Below are 24311 nucleotides of genomic sequence, written 5' to 3'. Positions count from 1 at the left end.
CCTGAGAAGAGGAAGAGAGTGGTGTTGACTCTGGAGAAGAAATGGGAGATATTGGAGAAAGTAGATGCGGGTTGGTCTTCTTCCCGCATCCTCCTCGAGTTCAACCTGGCCCGATCTACTTTGTTCGATATCAAGAGATCCCGAGACAAACTCATACAGTACACGGCTGACTTCTCATCGAGAAGCAAACGCAACGTGGAGAGGAAGGTGATGTTTACTCCCAAGTTTGCTGAAATCGACCACTCCACGTTGATTTGGTATTGACAGCAACGTGCTGCTGGTGTGATGGTACGTGGGACGGACCTGAAGGCTGCTGCTGAGAAGTTCGCCAGGCTTCACGACACCCTAGACTTCAAGGCATTCGAGGGTTGGCTCTTCGCGTTCAAGTTATGACATGGCCTTACCAACCGTAAAGCTCATGGCAAAGCTTTGGACGCTAATGAGGATGGAGTTGACGAGTTTCGGCACAAGGTGAAGGGCTTGATCGACAGGGAGGGCCTCACTCTCGGTCAAGTCTACAATGCTGACGAAACTGGTTTATTCTATCGCTATTTGCCAACGAGCACTCTAGCCGAGGAGACGGAGAAGCGTGTACCTGGCCGCAAGCTCTCCAAGCAACGGATATCTGCTTTGTGTTGGTCCAATGCTAACAGCATGCACCGGCTTAAGCCCATTATTGTTGGTCACGCAAAGCAGCCTCGGTGCCTTCGTGGGGTGATGGATGTCCTTCCTGTCGTCTGGTACCATTCTTTGAAGGCATGGTTTGCAGCTGTGATCTTCAAAGACTGGTTCCACCGCCTCTTCGTCAAGAAGGTCATCCATTACCAGACGAAGACACTGGGAATCCCGCGCGACCAGGTAAAGGCCCTCCTTCTCCTCGACAATGCACCTGCCCACCCGTGCAACAAGGACTTGGTTGCTGAAAATGGCCGTATTAGGTGCATGTTTCTGCCACCTAATACAACTGCTCTCATCCAACCAATGGACCAAGGAGTGATTGTGGCAACAAAGCGCCTATACCGTTGGAAGTTCCTGGACGAGGTGATGGTTGTTCTCGAGGACGAGGACGAGCGCAGGGAGGGACAGGACACACGAGGCAAGCGGACTTTGGAAAACCTTCGCCGCTACAACATCAAGTCTGTGCTGTACAACTGGGCTAGTGCATGGAAGGAAGTCCCTGTGAAGACTCTGGAAAATGGTCGGTCTCGTCTGCTTCTCGGAACGGATGTGGAGTACGATTTTCTAGGATTTGACGTGGATGACTTCCATGCACGGCTACGTACGGATGGCGACGATGTTGGTGTGGACGATGTTCGTGAGTGGTTGGATGACAACGAGGGCGATCCTGGGTATCAGACGTTGTCTGATATGGAGATCGCGTCTTCAGTTGCAGGTGTCAGTACCGAACTTGAAGATTCCGACGAGGAAGACAACGATGATGCGGACTCCTCTCAGCAGGACACTACTGCCATCCCCAAGCTGAGCGCACTCCGGGAACATCTAGAGTTCGTCCTAGACTACCTGGAACACCCGGACTGCGACAGGGAGATGGGGCCCTTGGGACTCGTGGAGGAAGTGCGTGCTTTCAGGCAGCGCATCATCAATCGTCAGAATCGTCGGTCATTGCGTCAATCAACCATTGACAGGTTTTTCAGGCCCGTGACCCCCACTGTGCCCAGCCCTGGCTCCACTCCGTTGCCTTCCCAAGACAGGCCCTCATGCTCCGAACCACAGCCCAGCACAGCCACGGTGGAGTCACCGCTCGACGTGAGTTTGCGGCTGTCTTCTGAGTCGTCTGCAGTGGGTACGCCATCACCACGACCCAGCGATGCACCCCTAGGTCACCTGCCAGTGATACTCTCGGACTCTGACAGTGAATAAACAGCAAGAACTTCTCCACTAGACCACACGGGAATTTAGAGTGTTGTGCAGTGAAAAAAGCAGTGTGTTGTGTTAAGGATTTACAGTTGTGAGAGAAAAGACTCAATTGAAAAAAAATTTAACGTAAATAGACTTGTTTGTTTTAGCTTTGGAAAATTAGAAGAATGGGAAAAGTTAAAGTGCAACACTTAGTAAGTTACAATGGAGCATTAGTTAGACAAGAGTGCACACTCTGAAGAGAACAGACTTCTGTGTGCGATTGACAAAGTTCAGTGCAAGACTTCATGAACAGTGTACTGCAAGTGCTTCAGAAAACCCTTCTTACTGTCAGAGTCCGAGAAGAGGCTGTTATTCATTGAGGTGGCCATGGACTTGCTGTAAGTAGGCAGAATGTTTCATATTGTGCTTTTTTCCATACTATACTTACCTCATTTCACTCTTTAATGTCCTTTATTGGTGTGAATAGGGTGTTAGGAGCTATGCATGTGCAGTAGGAAGGTGTTTTTCTGAGTTAGGCTAGGTTAGGGTCTATAAGTACCAGTCCAGCAGCCAGTCACCAGAATGATTATTATTGTATGAACCTACTTCTAAACCCTCATTTTATGTTTCTTTTGCATTTATTTCAGTCATTTATGTGCCTTATTGGTGTGACTTGGGTCTTAAATAGGTGCTATGCATGTCCAGAGGGAGTTGTATAGGTGTTTCTCTGAGTTAGGGTCCATAAGTACAAGTCCATAAGCTGGGGCCCAATATCCGGACAGAAACAATATCTGGACCTACCTATGGCTCTATTACGTCGGATATTGGAGTGATTACTGTATATATATATATACAGTATATACAGCTATTACCATTTGATTATTGTAGTGAATGTATAATACTGTACAGTACTGAAATGGTAGTGAAAACAGTTTAAAAACCGTTGGTGCCATGCGGACTAATGTCTGACATATCGTAAAAAGTCTGAGTTAGCAGGCGCAAGTCTGGATATCGCGTTTATTGGGATTTAGCGTCTTTTGGAATGGCTTGGGCCCCAATGAGTCCGTTTTAGTGAGGTTTTACTGTATTAAGAGTTTATAGACTAGGTCTGAGAATAAGCATTCTTACCACTGTGTGTGTTTCAGATTGAGGCATTGGTGGGGAAGTTTGGTTTGGTGGTGGTCACTCGGGAAGGCAGCAACCCCTACAAGTTCATCTATGAATCTGACGTGCTCACCAGGCATCAGGTATGCTGGCTGTGCCCTTCATCTGTATAGTTATTGTAAGAGTAATGCTGGAAGAGATTAGAGCAGTACAGTACATTGTTGAGAGCAAAGGAAAAGGAAAGAGAATGAAAGAAAGATATATGAGCACAGAGTAACCTGGAGGCAGCTTGCTCATGGCAGTCCCTGTTGGGTGGGATGTAGGGTTCCCAGGAGGGAGCAAAGCATTAGTAATAATGATAATGCAGTCTGAGAAGGAAATCTTGGATTTTGTATTTGCACAGGCCAAGGCTTGTACAGTAGGTTCGCACAGTGCGCGTCATCACAGTGCGCTAGTGACCAAAAATCATAACCAAAAACCCTTGAATGTGCGAGTTTACTGCACAGAACGCGAGGCAGAAGCAAGGAGTGGCTCAAAAATGCCATTTTCTATTAGTGCGCGACCACCCCTCACAACACGTCACGTGTCGTCATGTTGATGCGCAGAAATTCCCGGGCATTCTACTGCGCAGCCTAGCATGATGGAAGGCAGGACTGAGCTGTGTATGTCAAACATTAGCAAGATCCTTGCTGCCGTGGATAAGCTCAAGGAAGAAGTGAAGGAACAGGAAGTGAGCAACCTAAGAACAGAGGAACTTCTGGTTGGTATCGACAACAGGGAAGAAATAAACAGGAGAAGACAGACGCTCATAACAAGCTACACACAGAGGGCTCAAGTTGGTGAAATTGCGGAACCAGCGACATCGTCTACTCCTGTTCCTGTTGAGGATGAAGAGGCTGCTATGTCAGAAGTGTCAGCATTGGACTTTGAAGGGTTTATGGCCGAAGTGAGTGACTTTGATGCTCCTGGGGAAGGTGCTCAAGAGGAGTCTGTGGAGGGAACTGTTGCTGCGGTGGAGAGTGCGGCGCTGTAAGTGTTGCCGCGCCTCGGAACCTCTATTATCCCTTAAACCGTGGACTTGTTTTGCATTGACTTGCGGCTCCTGCGGGCATATTCACGCTCCGACAGACTCTCTAAAAATATTTGCCAAAAATCAGTTATTAGTCCTAGAATATTAAAATCACATATACTTATGGCACATACCTTCAGCTTTCTCCTTGGGTGTTTGTTGAGCCTTCGTTGAGTACCGTAGGACTTGTGGAGACCTCTGAAGTTGGGTAACGAAGTCTCCACTTTACACTGCCCGACAACCCGTAATATGATTACCACAGTCTGATATTATCACTAGAAACACTATTCTATGATTCTCAAATAGTTTGGAATCCATACTCAAAAAAAAAAAAAAAAACTGAAAGCAATGAAAATTACGAGGGCGTATGACCATCCCACTTCCGATCGTTCGCCGCTAGTGTTGTCTATTATTCATAAAAACACTCACAGTTTATATTTCTGTTGCTATATAACACACATATATCTACAGCGTTTATCCATAAGTTTCCTTCAGTAATAGTAGTTTATTATCACTGTAGGGATTCAATTTCTCTCAGTAAAATACGTAGCATTCACCTTCTCGTCCTGTATACTAGCATTGAGAGTGAATGTCACTTTCACCTTCACTCTCATAACTCATAGTATTCATACATGCTAGAGTGAAACCTTCACTTTTATTACTCCTAGTTTATATACTCGTATTCTTATAATATTACTCATTTACATTTCTATTTACGTTCTCTATTTTATTTACATTATTTACATTTCTATTTTATTTACACTGTGTTATGCACTGTCACTTGAAGTAACTTATAAAACTATTTTCCACTGTTCACTTATATTTACATTCATTTTGCTTTCACTTGCTGTTTACACATTATTTACAATTCCATTTGCACTGTTTTACTCAATAAAAAGATCGTAGTCACTCTCTATCAATTGTCAGCCCTTTACCTCTTTCCACACGAAGTTTAGTAGGGGGTAAAGGTCACAGGGCCCTTTGCATGGGGCTAGAAAGCGACGGAAGTTAGCAGGAGCTAATCAGACATACTCACACCTTCAAAGACGACAGTGAACTGATAGTAGTGGCCGCCTTCTGCCTGGATAGGGTGAGTACAATACTACCAACTTCAGCCCTGTGAGACCTGCTAATATATAGCAATGAAATGATTGGCAGGAAACCAAGACAATACATAATAAATTAGGTAGTTCCAGGTGAATAAATATCACTCAGGCTTCTCCCTTCCCTCCTTATATGTATACAGTAATCACTCCAATATCCGACGTAATAAAGCCATAGGTAGGTCCAGATATTGGTTCTGTCCGGATATTGGGCCCCAGCTTATGGACTTGTACTTATGGACCCTAACTCAGAGAAACACCTATACAACTCCCTCTGGACATGCATAGCACCTATTTAAGACCCAAATCACACCAATAAGGCACATAAATGACTGAAATAAATGCAAAAGAAACATAAAATGAGGGTTTAGAAGTAGGTTCATACAATAATAAACATTCTGGTGACTGGCTCCTGGACTGGTACTTATGGACTCTAACCTAGCCTAACTCAGAAAAACACCTTCCTACTGCACATGCCTAGCTCCTAACACCCTATTCACACCAATAAAGGACATTAAAGAGTGAAATGAGGTAAGTATAGTATGGAAAAAAGTACAGTATGAAACATTCTTATGTCCGGATAGTGGGGATGTTCGGATATTGGGCGTCTGGTTATTAGAGTGATTACTGTATTTATTACGACAACAGATTATGCGGCATATTTCAAGGGGAAATAAACAGCGAAAATTAGTGAACGAGTGCACGTGAGGTGTTGTCAGGTGATAATTAGTCAATTCCAGGTGTATGGCACTATCACTTACCTTATTTCTTTTTTGTATATATTATTTGGTATAAGAATAGGGCATAGGGCTTATTTCATGGATAAAATCAGTGGAAAATTCCAGGGAAGATTTACTTAGCGTAGAATACAGTGTGGTGGCTTGCAATGATTAGGTAGTTCCAGGTGAATGTAAATATCACTTAGGCTTCTCCCTTCCTTTCTTATATATATTTTTATTACGAAAATAGATTACACGGCATATTTCAAGGGGAAATAAATAGCGAAAATTAGCTAACGAGTGCACGTGAGGTGTTGTCAGGTGATAATTAGCCAATTCTAGGTGTATGGCACTCTCACTTACCTTATTTCTTTCTTGTATATATTATTTGGTATAAGAATAGGGCATAGGGCTTATTTCAATGGATGAAATCAGTGAAAAATTCCAGGGAAGATTTACTTAGCATAGCACGGCCGGGCAGGTGAGAGGATAGGGTAATGGAGGAGAGGTAGGGAGGGGAGTCAAGAACGGGGAGAAATGGCTAAATTGTCAACAATGGATGGGAGTACAGATGAGATTAGGAGTGCTGACTAGTGTTGGACATTAGCAGTACTGATAGATGATACAAGCCACCACTTGAAAGCCCGGGCGAATTCAAAATAACACAGAATCACAAAAGTGTCGCCCCGTGGTATGATCCCTTGCTCCCAAGCGTCACGAAAGTGACGCCCCGCAGTTAAGGGGTTATTTAAGGTCATCAGGCCTGTTGTGTACTGTTGTTAAGGTGACTACCCATATTTTTGTTATTGTAGCTATAGCTTTAGTACAATGTCAGAAAAATATGACCTTTGTTATGTCTCTAAGGGCCAAAAAATGTCCAGGTATGAGGGGGTACCGCCCATATGTAATTATTCCTATAAGATTATGTATTCCCAGTACGCAAATTCCCAATGCTCGAGGTCGTGGACCGCCCAATCTCTTGCACCCAGTGCGAGCCTACTGTATTTGGATATAAAAGTAGACATGTTTCAAGTTTGCATGAAAGATTCTTAAGAGTTTTGCCCTGAGAATTTGGTGAAAAGAAAAATTTTGTTTTATTTGAATTTTGGTATTCATCACCTTCACCTATGCTCCTTTCCTTCATTATATGCCCTTTTTTCTGCCCTGTCCTCCACACTTAATAATAGCAATGATAATCCTCCTCCTCCTCCTCCTCGATCATTTTATTTTGACTTTTATGTCATCATCTTCCCTTCTGTCTCTCTTAATTTTATTTTGCATCTCCTCCTTATGTTTTGTCTCATCTCCTGTATACATTCCACTCTTGCCCTTGCAGCGAAACATCCACGTTGTGACAGAGTGGATCACCAATGAGATCAGCTCCACCAAGGTGCGGCGGGCACTTCGGCGAGGTGACAGTGTCAAATATCTGGTGCAGGACTCAGTCATTGACTACATCTACAAGAATGCACTCTTCGACACACACAACAAGTGAGTTCGTCCATTCCCTTTATCGCTCACATGTGTACAGCCTGTGTTCTCGTCAGCTAATCCTTCAGTCCAGTAATGTATTTTAATATTTATTCCTTCCACTTTTAGTTATCTTCACCTAAGAGGAGACTGTTCAAACTCGAGGGGTTAGATATAGTCTCCGTTAACCCATTGATTACTCTGGCATTTATCTCAGCTGAATCAAATTTTATGAAAGTAGGGAAAATATAATAGAAAAATACATCATCAGACTGAAGGATTAAGGAGGCTGAGTAGCACCTGTTCCCTACTTGTTTATTTTTTCAACATCATCACCGTGACATATTTTTGCACTTAAGGATGGGCTGAGGTAAGGTCAGAGATCAAGGAAAAAGAAAGCATGATAGATGAGGAATAGTCAGCAGCATACCCAGATAAGTGAGCTAGATAATCATTTGCTCATAATACAATCCCCTGGAATTGTAGCTCTGCCTCACAGGACTAACATTTCTCTATTGCACAGTGGTTCCCTATGCTTTAGCTTTCGTCCCCATGGGTGACAGAAATCACTTGCGGTTTGATATGCAGACTGTGAATAACGTATGTACTCGTTATAGACTTCTGCGTGGCACCTCTCTGAGATTTTTTTTTTTTTTTTTTTTTTTTTTTTTTTTTTTATAACCCCCCCCTGGGGGTAGGTTTTTTTTTCCAAGAATACTCCCCCAGTATCCCTGCTTGTCGGAAAAGGCAACTAAAAGAGTTGGCGGAGGGTTAGTGTTCCTCCCCGGAAAACAACTAACTAAAAAAACAAACAAGAAACCTCGAACAAGGACTGACCAAACGATGACAACCCAGGACCGGACAAAGGACTTGGTAATGGGTACATGGAATGTAAGAGAAGCGAATGATGAGGTGAAAGAGAGAGAGATTGTCCAGGTGCTTGAGGATGCGAAAGTGGATGTATGTGGAATAACTGAAACAAAATGGAGAGGAGAAAGTGTGAGAGAATGGGAGTATGGATGGGGTATATGTGCAGGAGAAGGTGGGAATGAGAGGGCAAAGGAGGGAGTATGTATGGTTGTGAGTAAAAGGTGGAAGAAGAGCATAAGACAGTATAGATCAGTTGGGTCAAGGATTGTGTGGGTAAAGTTGAAAGTTGGAATACAAATGTGGGCGATTGTGTGTGTGTATGCGCCAACGCAAGATCGTGCTAGAAGAGTGAGAGAAGAGTTCTGGACAAATTTAGAACTGTGCATGGAAAAGTTTGAAAGGAATGAGAGAGTGTTTTTGATCGGTGATATGAATGGTAAAGTTGGAAATGTGAAGGTGGATGGAAAAGTTGGTGAGTGGGGTGTGCCTGCTGAGATAGATGAGAATGGGAGTGCGTTAGTGGACATTTGTGCTGGGAGGGGGTTGGTGATAGCCAATACCCTCTTCAGGCATAAAATGATCCACGGGTATACATGGTGAGTGATGAGAAGGGTGGGTGGTGAACTGAATGAAAGGAAGGCAGTGATTGATTATGTGTCTGTGGATGAAAGGATGTGAAGATGTACAATGGATGCAAGAGTTTATACAGGTTGGGGGAGTGGACTTTCTGACCACTACTTGGTGGTGGCCAGAATTAGGATTCAAGTAAGATGGAGGATTAGAAGAAGGGAAAGATGAGAGGAAGGAGTAGTTGCAAGGAGAGTGGAAAGGTTACAAGAGGATGAGAAAAAGGCAGAGTATAAGAGAGAAGTGGAGGAACGATTGGGCAAATATGAATTGGAGCAGATGGGAGACGTGGAAGGTCTGTGCAGGATATTTACAGAAGGAATATGTGCAGCATGTGATCTGGTGTGTGGAAGGAAGAGAAGACGGAGGGGGGTGCAAGGAACAGCGTGGTGGACTGAAGAGGTGAGACAGGCTGTGGCACAAAAGAAGAAAGCATACAATGAATGGATGAGAAATAGGGGCGTGGAAGAAGTTGCGAGGCGGAAGACAGAGTTATATGTAGAAAGAAAGAGAGAGGTGAAAAGATTAGTAAGAGAGAGTAAGAAGAGAGTGGATGAGGAATTTGGAAGGAATTTGAGTGTAAAGTGGAGGGACTGTAAGAAAATGTTCTGGAAAGAGGTGAAAAGAGTAAGACAGGGTGGAAGTGAAGTTAGCATGGGAGTGAAAGATAAAAATGATAGATTACTAGTAGAGAAGGGAGAAAAAGTGAGCAGATGGAGAGAACACTGTAAGGAATTGTTGAACGTAGAGGATGGAAGTAATGCGAGTATAAGTGGCTGGGGAATGGCTGGGAGAAGGAGGGAGGTGAGAAGACAGGAAGAAATCAGTAGGATAGAAGTTGTGGAACCAATGAAGAAAGTTAAATCGAGGAAAGCCCCAGGAATTGATGGAGTGTGTGGTGAAATGCTGAAGCATGGGGAAGAGATAGTAGTAGAATGGATGTGGAAGATGTGCAGATTGGCCTAGGAGGAAGATAGAGTCCCGGAGGATTGGAAGTCAGGTATAATTATTCCCTTGTACAAAGGAAAAGGGGAAAAAGAAGTGTGTGGTAATCATAGGGGCATTTGTCTTCTTAGTGTAATAGGAGAAGTGTATGGTAGGATACTTACTGACAGAGTTAGAGAAAGAACAGAGAAATTAGTTGGAGAAGAACAGGGAGGCTTTAGGAAGGGAAGAGGTTGTGTAAATCAGATATTCATTCTTAGATCTTTAGTGGAAAAGTTTCTAGAGAAGAGAAAGAAGTTGTATGCAGCTTTCATGGATTTGGAGAAAGCATATGACAGGGAGGATAGACAATGATTGTGGAAAGTGTTAAGAATATATGGAGTAGATGGGAAGTTGTTGAATGCTGTGAAGAGTATGTACAATTGTGCGAAGGCTGCTGTGCGTGTGGATGGTGAACTAAGTGAATTTTTCTCTTTGGAAGTTGGGTTGAAACAGGGATGTGTCATGTCTCCATGGTTGTTCAATCTGTACATGGATGGGGTAATAAAAGAGGTACAAGGTAGGGTAGTGGATGTTGGAGTGGCCCTGGTGAGAGAGGATAGTGTTTGGAACTCCCTGTACTGTTGTTTGCAGATGATACTGTGTTGTTGAGTGAAGACGAAGGGGAGCTGCAAGGCTTGGTGGATGAGTTTTTTTTTTTTTTTTTTTAAATGCGAGGAAGAAGGAACCAAAGGCCATGAGCCCGCAGTAACAGTTCCCTCCAAGAGAAAAACAAAATACAATATAGAGTCAAATTCAAGATCCGATCATTTTGAGAAGCCTGGACACACTGCGTTTGAAAGACTGGAGATCATAGGCAGCAGGAAATACAGACAGAGGGAGACAGTTCCAGAGCTGACCTCTTGCATAAATGAAAGACTGGGAGTAACGGTTAACTCTTGCATTAGAGAGTTGGACAGAAAAAGGATGAGAATTTGCTGCCAGACGGGTGCTACGCGCCCGTCGTTGAGGTGGAGGAATGCAAGCAGACAGTTCAGAGGAGCAGTGACCATTAAAGTAGCGATAGAAAAGAGATAAAGATGCAACAGTGCGGCGAAGAGGCAGAGGTTGAAGGGAGTCAGTAAGAGGAGGAGAGTTAATGAGATGAAAAGCCTTTGACTCCACCCTATTGAGAAGAGCTGTATGAGGGGAGCCTCCCCACACATGAGAGTTGTACTCCACACAGGGGCGGATAAAACCCCTGTATAGAGTCAACAATTGCGCAGGGGTAAAGAAAGAGCGGAGTCGGCTTAGCACACCCAATCTCGTGGAAGCAGATTTTACAAGAGATGTAATATGATCTTTCCAAGATAAGTCCCGAGTAAATGAAACACCAAGCATGTTCAAGGATGATGCAGGATTAAGCTGAATATTATTAAACATTAGTGGGTATACCTGTGGAAGATTTTGTCGGGTTGAAAGGGGTAAGAACTGAGTGTTAGATGCATTAAAGACAACCATATTATTTTTACCCCAGTCAGAGATACGAGCCAAGTCAGACATTAGGTGTGCCATAGCCTCATCCCTTGTTTGTTGAAGTAACTGTTGAGATGGGCATTGCGGGAACCGAATGGAAAGGTGAAGGGTGGAGTCATCAGTGTATGAGTGGATAGGGTTAGATGTACGGCTTAGAAGATCATTGATGAATAAAAGGAAGAGAGTTGGTGATAGGACAGAGCCCTGAGGAACACCACTGTTGATAGATCTAGGAGAAGAACGATGGCCGTCTACAACAGCGGCTATAGAACGACCAGAAAGGAAGCTAGCGATGAAGGCACAGATAGAAGGATAGAAACCGTAGGAGGGCAGTTTGGAAATTAAAGATTTATGCCAGACTCGATCGAAAGCCTTTGAGATGTCAAGTGCAATGGCAAAGCTTTCGCCAAAGTCCCAAAAGGAGGATGACCAGGAGTCTGAAAGGTAGGTGAGAAGATCGCCAGTGGAGCGTCCCTGACGGAACCCATACTGACGATCGGAAAGAAGGTTGTGATAGGAAAGATGCCTTAAAATTTTTCAATTAAGAATTGACTCGAAAACTTTTGAAATACAGGACGTTAAAGCAATTGGACGATAGTTGGAGGGTTGGGAGTGGTCACCCTTCTTTGGGACTGGCTGAATGAGAGCAAACTTCCAGCAAGAAGGAAAGGTACAAGTTGACAGACAAAGACGAAAGAGTTTGCCTAGGCAGGGTGTGAGCACAGAAGCACAGTTCTTGAGAACAACAGGAGGGACCCCATCAGGCCCATATTCCTTGTTAGTAGTTTGGGAGAGTGTGTAAGAAACGGAATCTAAAGGTGAATGTAGGGAAGAGTAAAGTGATGGTCTTTGAGAGAGGTGAAGTCAGTGAATGTACAGCGAGGTTGTATGGTGAGGAATTGGAAAATGTGAGTACGTTTAAGTACTAGGGTAGTGTGATGAGTAAGGATGGAGGTTTGGAGGGTGAAGTGCTTGAAAGGATACAGCAGGGAAGAAAGGTTGCTGGTTCTTTGGAAGCAGTGATAAGAAACAGGGAAGTGAGCATGGAAGTGAAAAAGTTACTACATGACAGTATTGTGATACCAACTCTAACGTACGGAAGTGAAGCTTGGACGTTGTTGGAAGGACACAAATCAAGAGTGAGAGCAGTGGAAATGAGTTATTTAAGAGGAGCCTGTGGAGTCACATGGAGAGACAGGCTGACGAATGAGGATATAAAGGAGCGTTGTGGTGTTGATGTGGATGTGATAGGAAGCGTTATGAGGAACACACTGAGGTGGTTTGGCCATGTGGAGAGGATGGAGGGTGAAAGACTGACGAAGAGAGTGTATGTGAGTGAGGTGGAGGGGGGAAGAGGGAGGGGGAGGCTGAGGATGAGATGGAGGGGTGGGGTGGAGAGGTATATGAGAGAGGGGGGTGTGAGTTGGGAGCAGGGCAGTGAAATGGTGGGGGACAGGGCGACTTGGAGGCGATTTGTTTGTGGCCACCCCAAACGGGATTGAGGCGTCTGGCAATAGATAGATAGATAGAAGAACAGGGAGGCTTTAGGAAGGGAAGAGGTTGTGTTGATCAGATATTCATTCTTAGATCTTTAGTGGAAAAGTTTCAAGAGAAGGGGAAGAAGTTGTATGTGGCTTTCATGGATTTGGAGAAAGCATATGACAGGGTGGATAGACAAGGATTTCGGAAAGTGTTAAGAATATATGGAGTAGAGGGGAAGTTGTTGAATGCTGTGAAGAGTATATACGATGGTGCTAAGACTGCAATGCGTATGGATGGTGAACTAAGTGAATTTTTCTCTTTGAAAGTTGGGTTGAAGCAGGGATGTGTCATGTCTCCACGGTTGTTGAATCTGTACATGGATGGGGTAATAAAAGAGGTACAAGGTAGGGTAGTGGATGTTGGAATGGCCCTGGTGAGAGAGGATAGTGTTTGGAAACTCCCTGTACTGTTGTTTGCAGGTGATACTGTGTTATTGAGTGAAGACGAAGGGGAGCTGCAAGGCTCGGTGGATGAGTTTGGGAGTGTGTGTAAGAAACGGAATCTAAAGGTGAATGTAGGGAAGAGTAAAGTGATGGTCTTTGAGAGAGGTGAAGTCAGTGAATGTACAGCGAGGTTGGATGGTGAGGAATTGGAAAATGTGAGTACGTTTAAGTACATGGGTAGTGTGATGAGTAAGGATGGAGATTTGGAGGGTGAAGTGCTTGAATGGGTACAGCAGGGAAGAAAGGTTGCTGGTTCTTTGAAAGCAGTGATAAGAAACAGGGAAGTGAGCAAGTTACTACATGACAGTATTGTGATACCAACATTAACGTATGGAAGTGAAGCTTGGCCTTTGTTGGAAGGGCACAAGTCAAGAGTGAGAGCAGTGGAAATGAGTTATTAAAGAGGAGCCTTTGTAGTCACATGGAGAGACAGGCTGATGAATGAGGATATAAAGGAGCATTGTGGTGTGGATGTGGATGTGATAGGAAGCGTTATGAGGAACACACTGAGGTGATTTGGCCATGTATTTACCTATTTGTAGTATACAGGAATTGAGCAATGCTCGTGTTGTCCGGTCTCCATATCCACATTTATCAAGTCTACCTTTACACACATGAATGTTTTTCTCATGCACCACCTCTTTGTCTAAGTCGTTCCAAATATTTAAGTATTTACCTAATATACCTAATTGTGATATACACGGAATGTACTATTCTCGTGGGTTTCCATCGCTGTTTCTCAATAAGTCAAATTTGGCTTTAAACTCATTTAAGTTTTTAGACTGGACAATCTCTTTGTCCAGGCTATTCCATAAGGCAATACTTCTGTAAGGAAAGCTATATTTCTTGATATCCTTCAAGCAGCGTGACTTTTTCAATTTCATTCCGTGTCCTCTTGTTGCTCTCTTATCCCATACAAACAGATCTTCTTTGTCAATTTTATCTACTCCCACCATGGTCCTGAACACTGCAATTATGTCTCCCTTCTTTCTCCTTTCCTCTAAGGAAGGCAAATCCAGTTTTTCCAGCCTCTCTCTGTATGACAGGTCTGTCAGAGTAGGGACCATCTTGGTTGCTGTTCTTTGTATTCTCTCAATCTTGTTTATATCTTTCTTTTTGTGTGGGGACCACACTACCGCTGCATATTCTAACCTGGGGCGGATCATTGCCACTACCAATTTTTTCATCACCTCCTCATCCATATAATGAAATGCTACTCTTATGTTAGTCAAGAGTTTATAAGTCTCTCCAACTATCTTGTTAATGTGCTTTTCTGGTGACAAACTATCTTGGACCAGCACTCCCAAAGCTTTCTCTTCTCTCCTTTTTGTGATTAATTCATTACCCAATAAATAATTCAGTGATGGCCTCTTGGTACTTTTACCCATTTCCAATATTTTACATTTCTTTACATTAAATTTCATTTCCCATGTCCGGCTCCAATTGTGTATCCTATCCAAATCCTCCTGCAGTATTTTACAATCCTCCTCAACCTCTACCTTCCTCAAGATCTTTACATCATCAGCAAACAGACTTGCATAACTGTTCACTCCATCTACCATATCATTTACGTAAATCAGGAACATTACTGGCGCCAACACCGAGCCTTGAGGGACTCCACTTGTTACTTCCCTCCATCCAGACATCCTATCCTTTATTACTGTCCTCATTTGTCTGTCTCTTAAAAAGTCTCTCATCCATTCCAGAAGTTTCCCCTTCAGTCCTCCTATATATTCTAGTTTCCACATTAGTGTCTTATGAGGTACCTTGTCAAAGGCCTTCTCTAAGTACACACAATCCACCCAAACATCTTTCTCCTGTACCACATCAATCGCTCTTGAGTAAAAGCTCAACAAGTTAGAAACACATGACCTTCCACTTCTGAATCCAGACTGACATTCAGCCAAAATATTCATCTCTTGCAGATATTTTATCCATCTGTCTTTCAGGATTCTCTCACACAACTTTGCGACCATGCTGGTTAGAGACACTGGTCTATAATTCAGGGGTTCTTCCCTGTTTCCTCCCTTGTAAATTGGTACCACATTTGCCCTTTGCCTCTGTGGAGAGGATGAAGGGTGAAAGACTGACGAAGAGAGTGTATGTGAGTGAGGTGGAGGGGGGAAGAGGGAGGGGGAGGCTGAGGATGAGATGGAAGGAGGGGGTGGAGAGGTATATGAGAGAGGGGGGTGTGAGTTGGGAGCAGGGCAGTGAAATGGCGGGGGACAGGGCGACTTGGAGGCGATTTGTTTGTGGCCACCCCAAACGGGATTGAAGCGTCTGGCAATAGATAGATAGATAGAATATGATCTCAATATTGGATGCACAGAAATGACTATTGTTAACCACAGGTACTGGAATGCTCATATACTGTATTTCGCAGCATATAAGATGCTGCACTGTGTTAGATGCCCTTTAATTTAGTGAGAGCATGTCTAAGTAAAAAAGTTTTTGACTCCTAACAAACAGCTATTTCAACCTTAGCATACAGAGTCACATTCACACAAATGCACACCCACCTTTCTATATTATGAGTGGTATTGAAAAAGTTTTGGCAACATGGTAGTAAAAGCAAAATTAATAGAGATACACATTTGTTGAAGTTCACACTCCTTCAACATACTCTCCTCTAAGGTTTACACACTTCTGGAGCCGTGTCATCCACTTAACAAAGCACTCCCAGTACTCAGAAACAGGTATACTCTTCACTTCTGAGTTTAGCCTCGTGGCAAGGTCCTGTTCCTTTTGAAAATTGATTCCAGCAAGTTTTTCTGACAAATTAGGGAATAGCCAAAAGTCACACGATGTCAGGTCAGGATGGCACTGTGTAACAAAATAAACACTCATACTGCACACAGTCACATTAGTTATGGTAATTCACATATTTCTTAAGCTATTTTCCATACATTACTTGATTTCATGATTTACATCTGTTTACTTATGTTACTTTCATTATATACACTATTTATGTATCACTCCTAATTCATCACTTGGAAGGTCTCCAACTTCAACTTGAAGTTGGGAGTAAGCACAGTATCTTTGGCAGTATGGCATGACCCAGATGTGCATCAGATGGCTACTTTCAGATACCGTCAGCAGCTGATGTGGATAGATAGTCCATTTTTGTGTGCAGTAGGTGGATGTATGGAGTATTTGTGCTATGGAAGTGTAACCTGTAATGTGGTCATAGTGGAAACTATGATGTTGAGAAGTTGTTGTTCTGTGCCAGTTTTACATACAGTATTTTCATATTCTATCTATCTATCTATCTATAGCCCGACGCCCTAATCCCGCAAAGGGTGGCCGCAGACAAAACGCCTCCAAGTCACTCTGTCACCCACCATTTGACTACCCTCCCCCCAACTCACCCCCCCCTCCCTCATATACCTCTCAACTCCATCCCTCCACCTCATCCTCGGTCTACCCCTCCCTCTCCCTCCCTCCACCTCTCCTACATACACCCTCTTAGTCAGTCTTTCATTCTCCATTCTCTCCACATGTCCAAACCACCTCATTGTATTTCTCCTAATCTTCTCAACCACATCCACATCTACCCCACAACGTTCCTTCACTTCTTCATTCGTCAACCTGTCCCTCCACGTCACTCCACATGCTCCTCTCAAGTAACTCATTTCCACTGCTCTCACTCTTGACTTGTTCTCCTCTTGCAAGGTCCATGCCTCACTTCCATACGTCAGGGTAGGGATCACAATACCATCACGCAGTGACTTCTTAACTTCCATACTCACCTCCTTATTTCTCATCACTGCTTACAGTGTACCAACAACCTTCCTTCCCTGCTGTACCCTTTCACGTACTTCATCCCCCAAAGTTCCATCCTTACTCATCACACTACCCAAGTACTTGAATGCACTCACATTCTCCATATCCTCACCATCCAACCTCACTGCACACTCTGTGACTTCATTCCTCTCAAACACCATAACTTTACTTTTGTTTACATTAACTTTCAGATTCCTCCTCCTACACACTGTCCCAAATTCATTCACCAAACCTTTCAACTCCCATTCATCTTCACTCAACAATACTGTATCATCAGCAAACAGCAACACAGGAAGCTTCCAAATCTCACCCTCATTCATTAGGCCAGCCCCACATCCAATGCCCTACCTTGCACCTCCTTTACAACCCCATCAATATATATTATTATATTGGTATAAGCATGGGAGGGGATGAAAGGTGTCAGTCATCCCATATTCTGTCATACACAAAAGGCAGACTCAAGCAATTTCACGCAAATGTATGAAAAACCGTGTCCGTATGTGTATATGGACTCGGCAGTTTAGGGTACTATGAGTTAGTCCGTGTATATACAGACTCGGCAGTTTGACACTGGGTTTGTCCATATATATATACGGACACAGCACGGAACTTTTAAAACGCTGGATTGCACGTAAAGTATCAGCATGTTTCATGCAAAGAGAATATAAAGTACTGTATAATAATGAAGCCCCCAATAAAAAGTTACAAGCACTTGTTCATCCTAAAATTCTACATGTGCATTGAGGACTTTCAGTTATATACACGAGTAGACACCAGGTGGCAGCACTGTCAGTATGTAAACACAAGAGTTGTGGCTGTCCTTGAAGTTTTTCCTAAATCATCTTAGTAAACACTTGTACTTCTTATTTATTACAATTTGTCAATGGTTTCCCATCCATCCATCCATCATCAAATCCAGTGTTGTCCCATGAGGAGCATAGGAGCCTGGGGCTAGGCAAGTTGGTCCTGACATTTAAGATCATAGTGACCAGCCTCACTCATCCGTGAGTGGCATCACGTGAGCAATAAACCCCAACCACTCCTTAGATATAAACCTGCACAGGCTCAATCCGATTGGAGCTCCTTAATTGCCCACTGATCCACCAGTTGCCATAATTTGATTATGTGGTTACCACCCAGCATAATAAATGGTTTCCTGGTGTACAGGACACCACTTATCATGTCAGTCAGCGTAGAGTCACCCATAGACAGAAGAAAGCAGAAAGAACGGAGGAAAGAAAGACAGACGAGGAAGTAAAAAGGTTGGAAGAGAGGAAAGGGCATGCATGTGAGAGCAGCACTACATCAAGTGAGTGGATGGTGAGTGTCCCCACCAACCATTCTACCAGTAATAGGTGGGTTATAGGATTATTGTATGTATATGTGGCTGTTTTTAGTAAAACCAGAGCTAACTCTAGCCTGACCTCGAGACATTCATCTTTGAAGACACATGGAGACTTTCCAGTGTATTTTTAAGGGGAAAAAATAAGGCTAACATGCTGTGAAATAATGTACTCAAACCCCACCATACAGTCTGCTGACATTCATGGAAACCTGATTAGATAATGATTGATTGTACAGCCATGTGCTGCTTAGCATCCACGCTATGTTGCGAAAAATAGGATGTTAAGTGATCTGGTTGTTAAGCGACCATCATAACTTATGTACTGTATAGAGTGCCCCCTCAAGTAACATGGTATTTAAAACAGGGATTTGTACTTACACGGTCACCTGCATTGTGACCAAATAATATATACCGCGGTTATAAACAGATACAGTATACGTCGGCGAGTTGTCAAACATCGGAACTCATACCGCCCACCGACAGTCAAATGCCACGCGTGATGGCATCAGGTGACCGGTGCACTGTGATTGGTTGCATGACATCACATCCATATGTTCTCCTATTGGCCTTTGGGGCATCCTCCATTGGTTTTTGGTGGTCTCCTGCCTTGTGCCCCCGTCTGAGGTATCGACTCACATGGTACAGAACATTGTTACCTATGTCAGAGCCAGTCAGGTTAGTGACCCAAACTTTTTTTAATCACAGTATAACCCCATCATTGCCGAACTCATAATAAACGACTTTACTAATTAGTGATTTCCTCCAAAAAAAATAGTAGGAAAAATACTGAAAATAAATTGGAGGAATATGAATTGATTTGGTAAGGTCTTTCTGATGAAAGTTAAAGATACATTTCGCACTCATTCTTTTGTTCATTTTTGTGTGTACTGTGAAAGAGAGAGTATTGATGCAAACAGTAATGTATCCCATTAACCCCTTAATAACCCCTTGGCATCCAACAACCCTTTACTGTACAGGTGTCCATGATGTCGAGTTAGCATAAACTATAAAAAACTGTGAACAGTTATGGGAAGGGAATGAAGGTTACCTGTATGTTTACTCGATTGTATGCTACCATCCCAAGCAGTTACGCAGTCACTTAACCTCAGATGTTTTCGCCCAAATGGCACATGCACTGTGATTTTATGAATTCTTCTGTGAATCATAGTGAATCATAGTATGGGTTTAGGAAACTAAAAAACACATTGCTAGATGTGTCAGACAATTCTCTTCACATCTTTAAGAAAAATAAATTGATTTTAGAACTCTTAAAAAATTGTTCCAGGGCCAGCCAAGGGTGCACACAAATTTCAGAACCCATGGCTGTTGAGGGGTTAAACCATACCTACAATTGTTTGTTTCTGGCACAGTGGAAGAAACTTGCTTTGCATACTCAAAGATGGATTTTGTTTTCCAATTTCCCAACTGTAGGTAAGGTTAGGTTTGGTTAAATTATTAGGTATAGATAAGCTAGGTTAGGTTAAGTTTAACTAAACACTTAGGACAGTCCGTTCTGCCATTACACTGACAAATCAAACGAATTGTCACAGCCGAACAGATAAAAATAACGAGGAAACAGATATAACATGAAATGTTTATTCATTCATTCATTCATTATCCAATTATACGTTGCCCCATGAGGAGTGTTGGAGCCCGGGGCTAGGCAGTTGGTCCTGACATTTAAGATGAGAGTGACCAACCTCACTCATCCCTGAGTGGCATTACCTGAGCAATAAACCCCAACCATCCCTTGGATATAAATCTTCACCGGTTCAATCCGACTGGAGCACAATAATTACCCACTAAACCACCAGGCGCTAAAATTTGGTTATATGGTTACCACCCAGCATAGTAAATGGTTTCCAGATGTACAGGAAACCATTTGGCTTGTCAATCAGTGTAGAGTCACCCATAGGCAGAAGGAAGAGGAAAGAATGAAAGAATAAAAGACAGAAGAGGGAGTGTAAAATCACCCGTAGGCAGAAGGACGAGGAAAGAAAGATAGAAGAAGATGGAAGGAAAGAAGGATGGGCAGACACCCAAGAGCAGCACTACATTGTGTGAGTGGATGGTGAGCGCCCCCACCTACCACAAATGAAATGTTTATTTATGGATAATGCATTACAGTAACAGTGGTTCATAGGCTATGGAATTGCCAGTAAATGTCATTTTCAGGAAGGCGTCGAGAATTAGCCAATTTCAAGAATTAGCAAGGGGGTTTGGAATGTAACCCTTGCTGACTTGGAGTTACTATAATGTCTAGGAATCTTGTGTGTTTTTAATAACTTCCTGTGTATGAGTACCAGAATGAATGTCAGTAGGGTGTCTTTTGGAGGGTTTGGGTGGGATTTGGGGTGAAAAGGGCGACTTTGGAAAATGTCCTGTTTGGGTTAGCTCTTTATAATGGAACATATGGAACTTATAATGTGGAAAAGCATACCACGGCTTGTGGCCAGCTTACATTACTTGCATTGTAAGAGGGAACACTGTACCGTATACAGCACTGTATATGGTAGGATGGCTTGCCGTCCTCTCCGGCTGCGCGCTGGCAGTAGACCCTAACCCACCAGCTGAGCAAAAATGGCTGCCTGCCTCCTCACCGAACGGCCAAAGTCACCCATCCGGGCTCTCGAGCCGTGCACTGGTAATAGACCCTAGCCCACCAGCTGAGCAAAATTGGCCCTCCTCTTCTTTACCAAATGGTCAAAATTGCCTGGCTGGCCTCTCAAGCAGTATGCCGATATAATGGAATCTAACCCACCAGCTGAGCAAAATTGGCTTTCTGCCTTGCAACCGAATGGTCAAAATTGCCCGGCTGGCCTCTAGAGTTGTGTGCTGGTAAAGAACCTGACCCACCAGCTGATTAGAAATGGTCTATATATACAGGTACTGTATATGGTATATACTATAGTGTATATTACTTTTAACCCGTAAGCACCTGGTGATGGTTATATCCAATGTGAAATTGGTGGATCAGGGAGGCCGGGGTACGGCTATAACCACAAGTGTTTTTTCACCACAGTTTGAAGAGGCCACCGCTTGATCTCCTCACCAAATGGTGGGGATAGCTTCCCAGCACCCAAGGCAAGGATACCTCAGTCGTCTCTGTGACTCTGCCAGGTGTTGGATGATGTTTTCTTACGTCTCTCGTCCTGTTCTATTCCCGCCTTATGTGGACCCTTGCATCATCTGCCCCTACCATGCCTTTTTCCAAGAATACTAGAAAAGAGCCCAGTAATAGTGCCATAAGGGATGCCTTGGATGCGGCAGTGTCTAGTTTATTTAGTAGTGGAGTAAATTGTCACGTTGAGAGCAAAGCCATAGTCGACGCCACAGACAGACACACAAGCATATCCTACCCTCATGCTGCTCTTGTGGTGAAAGTTAGTTCTCTTCCTCACATCATCACTCATTAATGCAAGGGCCTACAAACCTGGGGATACTTTCATTTGCAAGAGGAAGAGTTGATGAGTAAAATGGTCATTAATTTGTTTCTCTAAGTGCTCTACTGTCCAAAAAATTTAGGTTTGAAAACAAGCAATTTTCAGTGGTTTTGAAGAAATTGCCCATAGTGAGGTGACGATTACGTTAAATATTGTCCAGCGTTTGAGGGTTAAAGTACAGTACAGTATAAAAAGCTCAAATTAAGAATGTAATACAGTATGTAATGTTATGTAAGCCTGATGCATGGATACACAAAAACACTCAAAAGTGGCAGTAAATATGCAACTAGATGCGGCTGCCTGCGGTTGGTGTTGATGACAGTTATATGAATAAATTTTTACTCCTTGTTAGTAAACTTTTTACTGCTTTTTGGTATATATTAGTACTGCTTTTATGGAAGTAGAGGAAAAAAGAAAAATATTAAGATATATGGACAGTATTACAGTTTATCTGTATATGTTATACAGTCATTACTCATTTTACGATGTTTCGGTTTACGATATTTCGGTACAACGATAATAGAAAAGTTCCACCCCAAAATCTGATTTACGATAAATTTCCTGCTATAACGATTTTGCCATCGGGAAGCGCCAGGCACACGCAAGGTGACCGTCGCTTGTCTCAGGCAAGATGGCGGCCCTGGCGTGCAGCGCATTGTTATGGTTCAGGTCCCGCCACCCTTTCAAAGCCCTGTCTTTTCAACTTGTTCATGTGTGACCCCCTATTATCATAACCTCTTAGCCAAACATCATACTACAGTAGACATCATGTAGCACCAGGCCAACTTTACGCAAGTGTTATTACTGTACTGTATTGTGTTGTTGCAACGATTTACTGTACGTGAGTAACTGCCTGTACTGGTGTGATAGTGTTTCTTTTGGTGAATTACTGTACAGAGTAATCCCTTAATTCACGCTAGGGTTATGTTCCCAGACCCTTCACATTATGTGGTAAATTCGCGTATACATTCTGTCCATGTGTACACGGAATTAAGCATGTGTATGAAGTGTATTACATCTGAATGATACTGTTTATGCACTACATACACCTTATAAACTAGCATAAAGTATGAAAAACAACAAAAATGTAAGAAATTTAACACTTACTGAAAACGGACATGCATAGGCGTAGGTGGACACACTTTACCACAGTCTGCTGCACTAGCCATCACTGCCTCCTGTATACTACGTTCTGCCTTCTTTATTGTACGTACAGTTGACTCATTCACCCCAAACATACGGTTCCGAGACAATTCCCCGTAGAGTCAATTCACCATCAAAACATGGATGATTCCCAGTCAGGACAATTCGCACCTTGGACGATTCCCCGTAATTCTATAAATATACTTATTATTGATTAATTAATACTTTAATAACTAATTTTCAGGGGGATTTTATAACTCATATAAGTAAAAAGCTAGAGTACTGTACTTGCTAAATAAATTGGTATGTAAATAAATGACGGGGAATTGTCTTGACGGCAAATTGTTGCTGACATTCCTTCCCTAAGTTTGTCCAACACCTTAACTTTCTCTGTCAGCGACATCACTTTACGAGCCCGCTTTGGTGTGTTACCACATACATCACTAGCACTGCGCTTAGGCCCCATGTTGGCAAACAAGGCAAGCAATCACTGGAAGGCAGAAAAATAAGCCACAAATAATGATTCGCCAGTCACACACGGTTCGACCATCGGATTCAAACTGACTGTGTGGTGCGTGGCATACCGACCTCCCGCACACACACACACACACACACACACACACACACACACACACACACACACACACACACACACACGGAGGGCGACGGAGCTTTGTTTACGTATGATGAAAAGGAATTTGAGGGCTTCTCCGAAGATGATGTAGGAAATGGAAGTACTGTGTTGAACCAAACAAGAGTAACTGGAGTAGAGAAAACAGTGGAGAGGAATGTCCAGGAATTAAAAAAGGCATGGGTAGTAATTAGAGAGTTACAGAAATGAACCCAAAAGCAGGAGAGAGAGATCAGTGTCCTACGAAGTAAACTGGAAAAAGTTTGCACACGCAGTGTAGAGCAAGAAAGAGAAATCACAGAATTGAAAGTGAGTAACGAATCTGCATCCAATGAAATAAAACAACTCAAGAGGGAGAATAAGAGGTTGCAAGAAGAAAGGGACAGGATGAAAAGTAAACTAGATGAGTATGACTCTATGTCAAGGATGCAAGATGAGCACATTAACCCGTCACGTCCCGAGCTATTTCGCACCTCTGACACCCCCCAATCCCGAGGTATTTTCGAAAAAAAAAAATTTTGGCTAAAACCTCCGCTTTTGGTGAGAAACATCGAAAATTCATAGAGAAATCGCTCACCTGAGGTTTAAAATACTCGATCCAGGTAGGAGTACCTCCTTACCTGACTGGGTTTTCTAACAGGCTGGCACCAAAGAAAACAAGTTCTATGGGAGGGTAACTATTTCACACAGCTCATAAAA

At 43.1% G+C, this 24311-nt stretch overlaps 1 protein-coding gene across 6 annotated transcripts in view; it reads left to right on the top strand.

Annotated features, from left to right (window-relative positions):
* Window positions 1-24311, top strand: part of Nmnat (nicotinamide mononucleotide adenylyltransferase) — a 534591-nt gene that overhangs the window by 319018 nt on the left and 191262 nt on the right. For all 6 annotated transcript variants that reach the window (XM_080280512.1, XM_080280515.1, XM_080280517.1 and 3 more), the window contains 2 exons: window positions 3006-3107; window positions 7192-7346. In XM_080280512.1, the coding sequence (XP_080136638.1) occupies window positions 3006-3107; window positions 7192-7346 (257 nt within the window). The remainder of the gene's footprint in view (window positions 1-3005; window positions 3108-7191; window positions 7347-24311) is intronic.

This window comes from Coenobita brevimanus, chromosome 85 (genome assembly GCF_032717465.1).
Source record: "Coenobita brevimanus isolate Jiangsu-jjx chromosome 85, ASM3271746v2, whole genome shotgun sequence".
Lineage (NCBI taxonomy): Eukaryota > Metazoa > Arthropoda > Malacostraca > Decapoda > Coenobitidae > Coenobita > Coenobita brevimanus.
The sequence above is the reverse complement of the archived record's forward strand: the minus strand, read 5'-3'. Positions and strand labels throughout refer to the sequence as shown.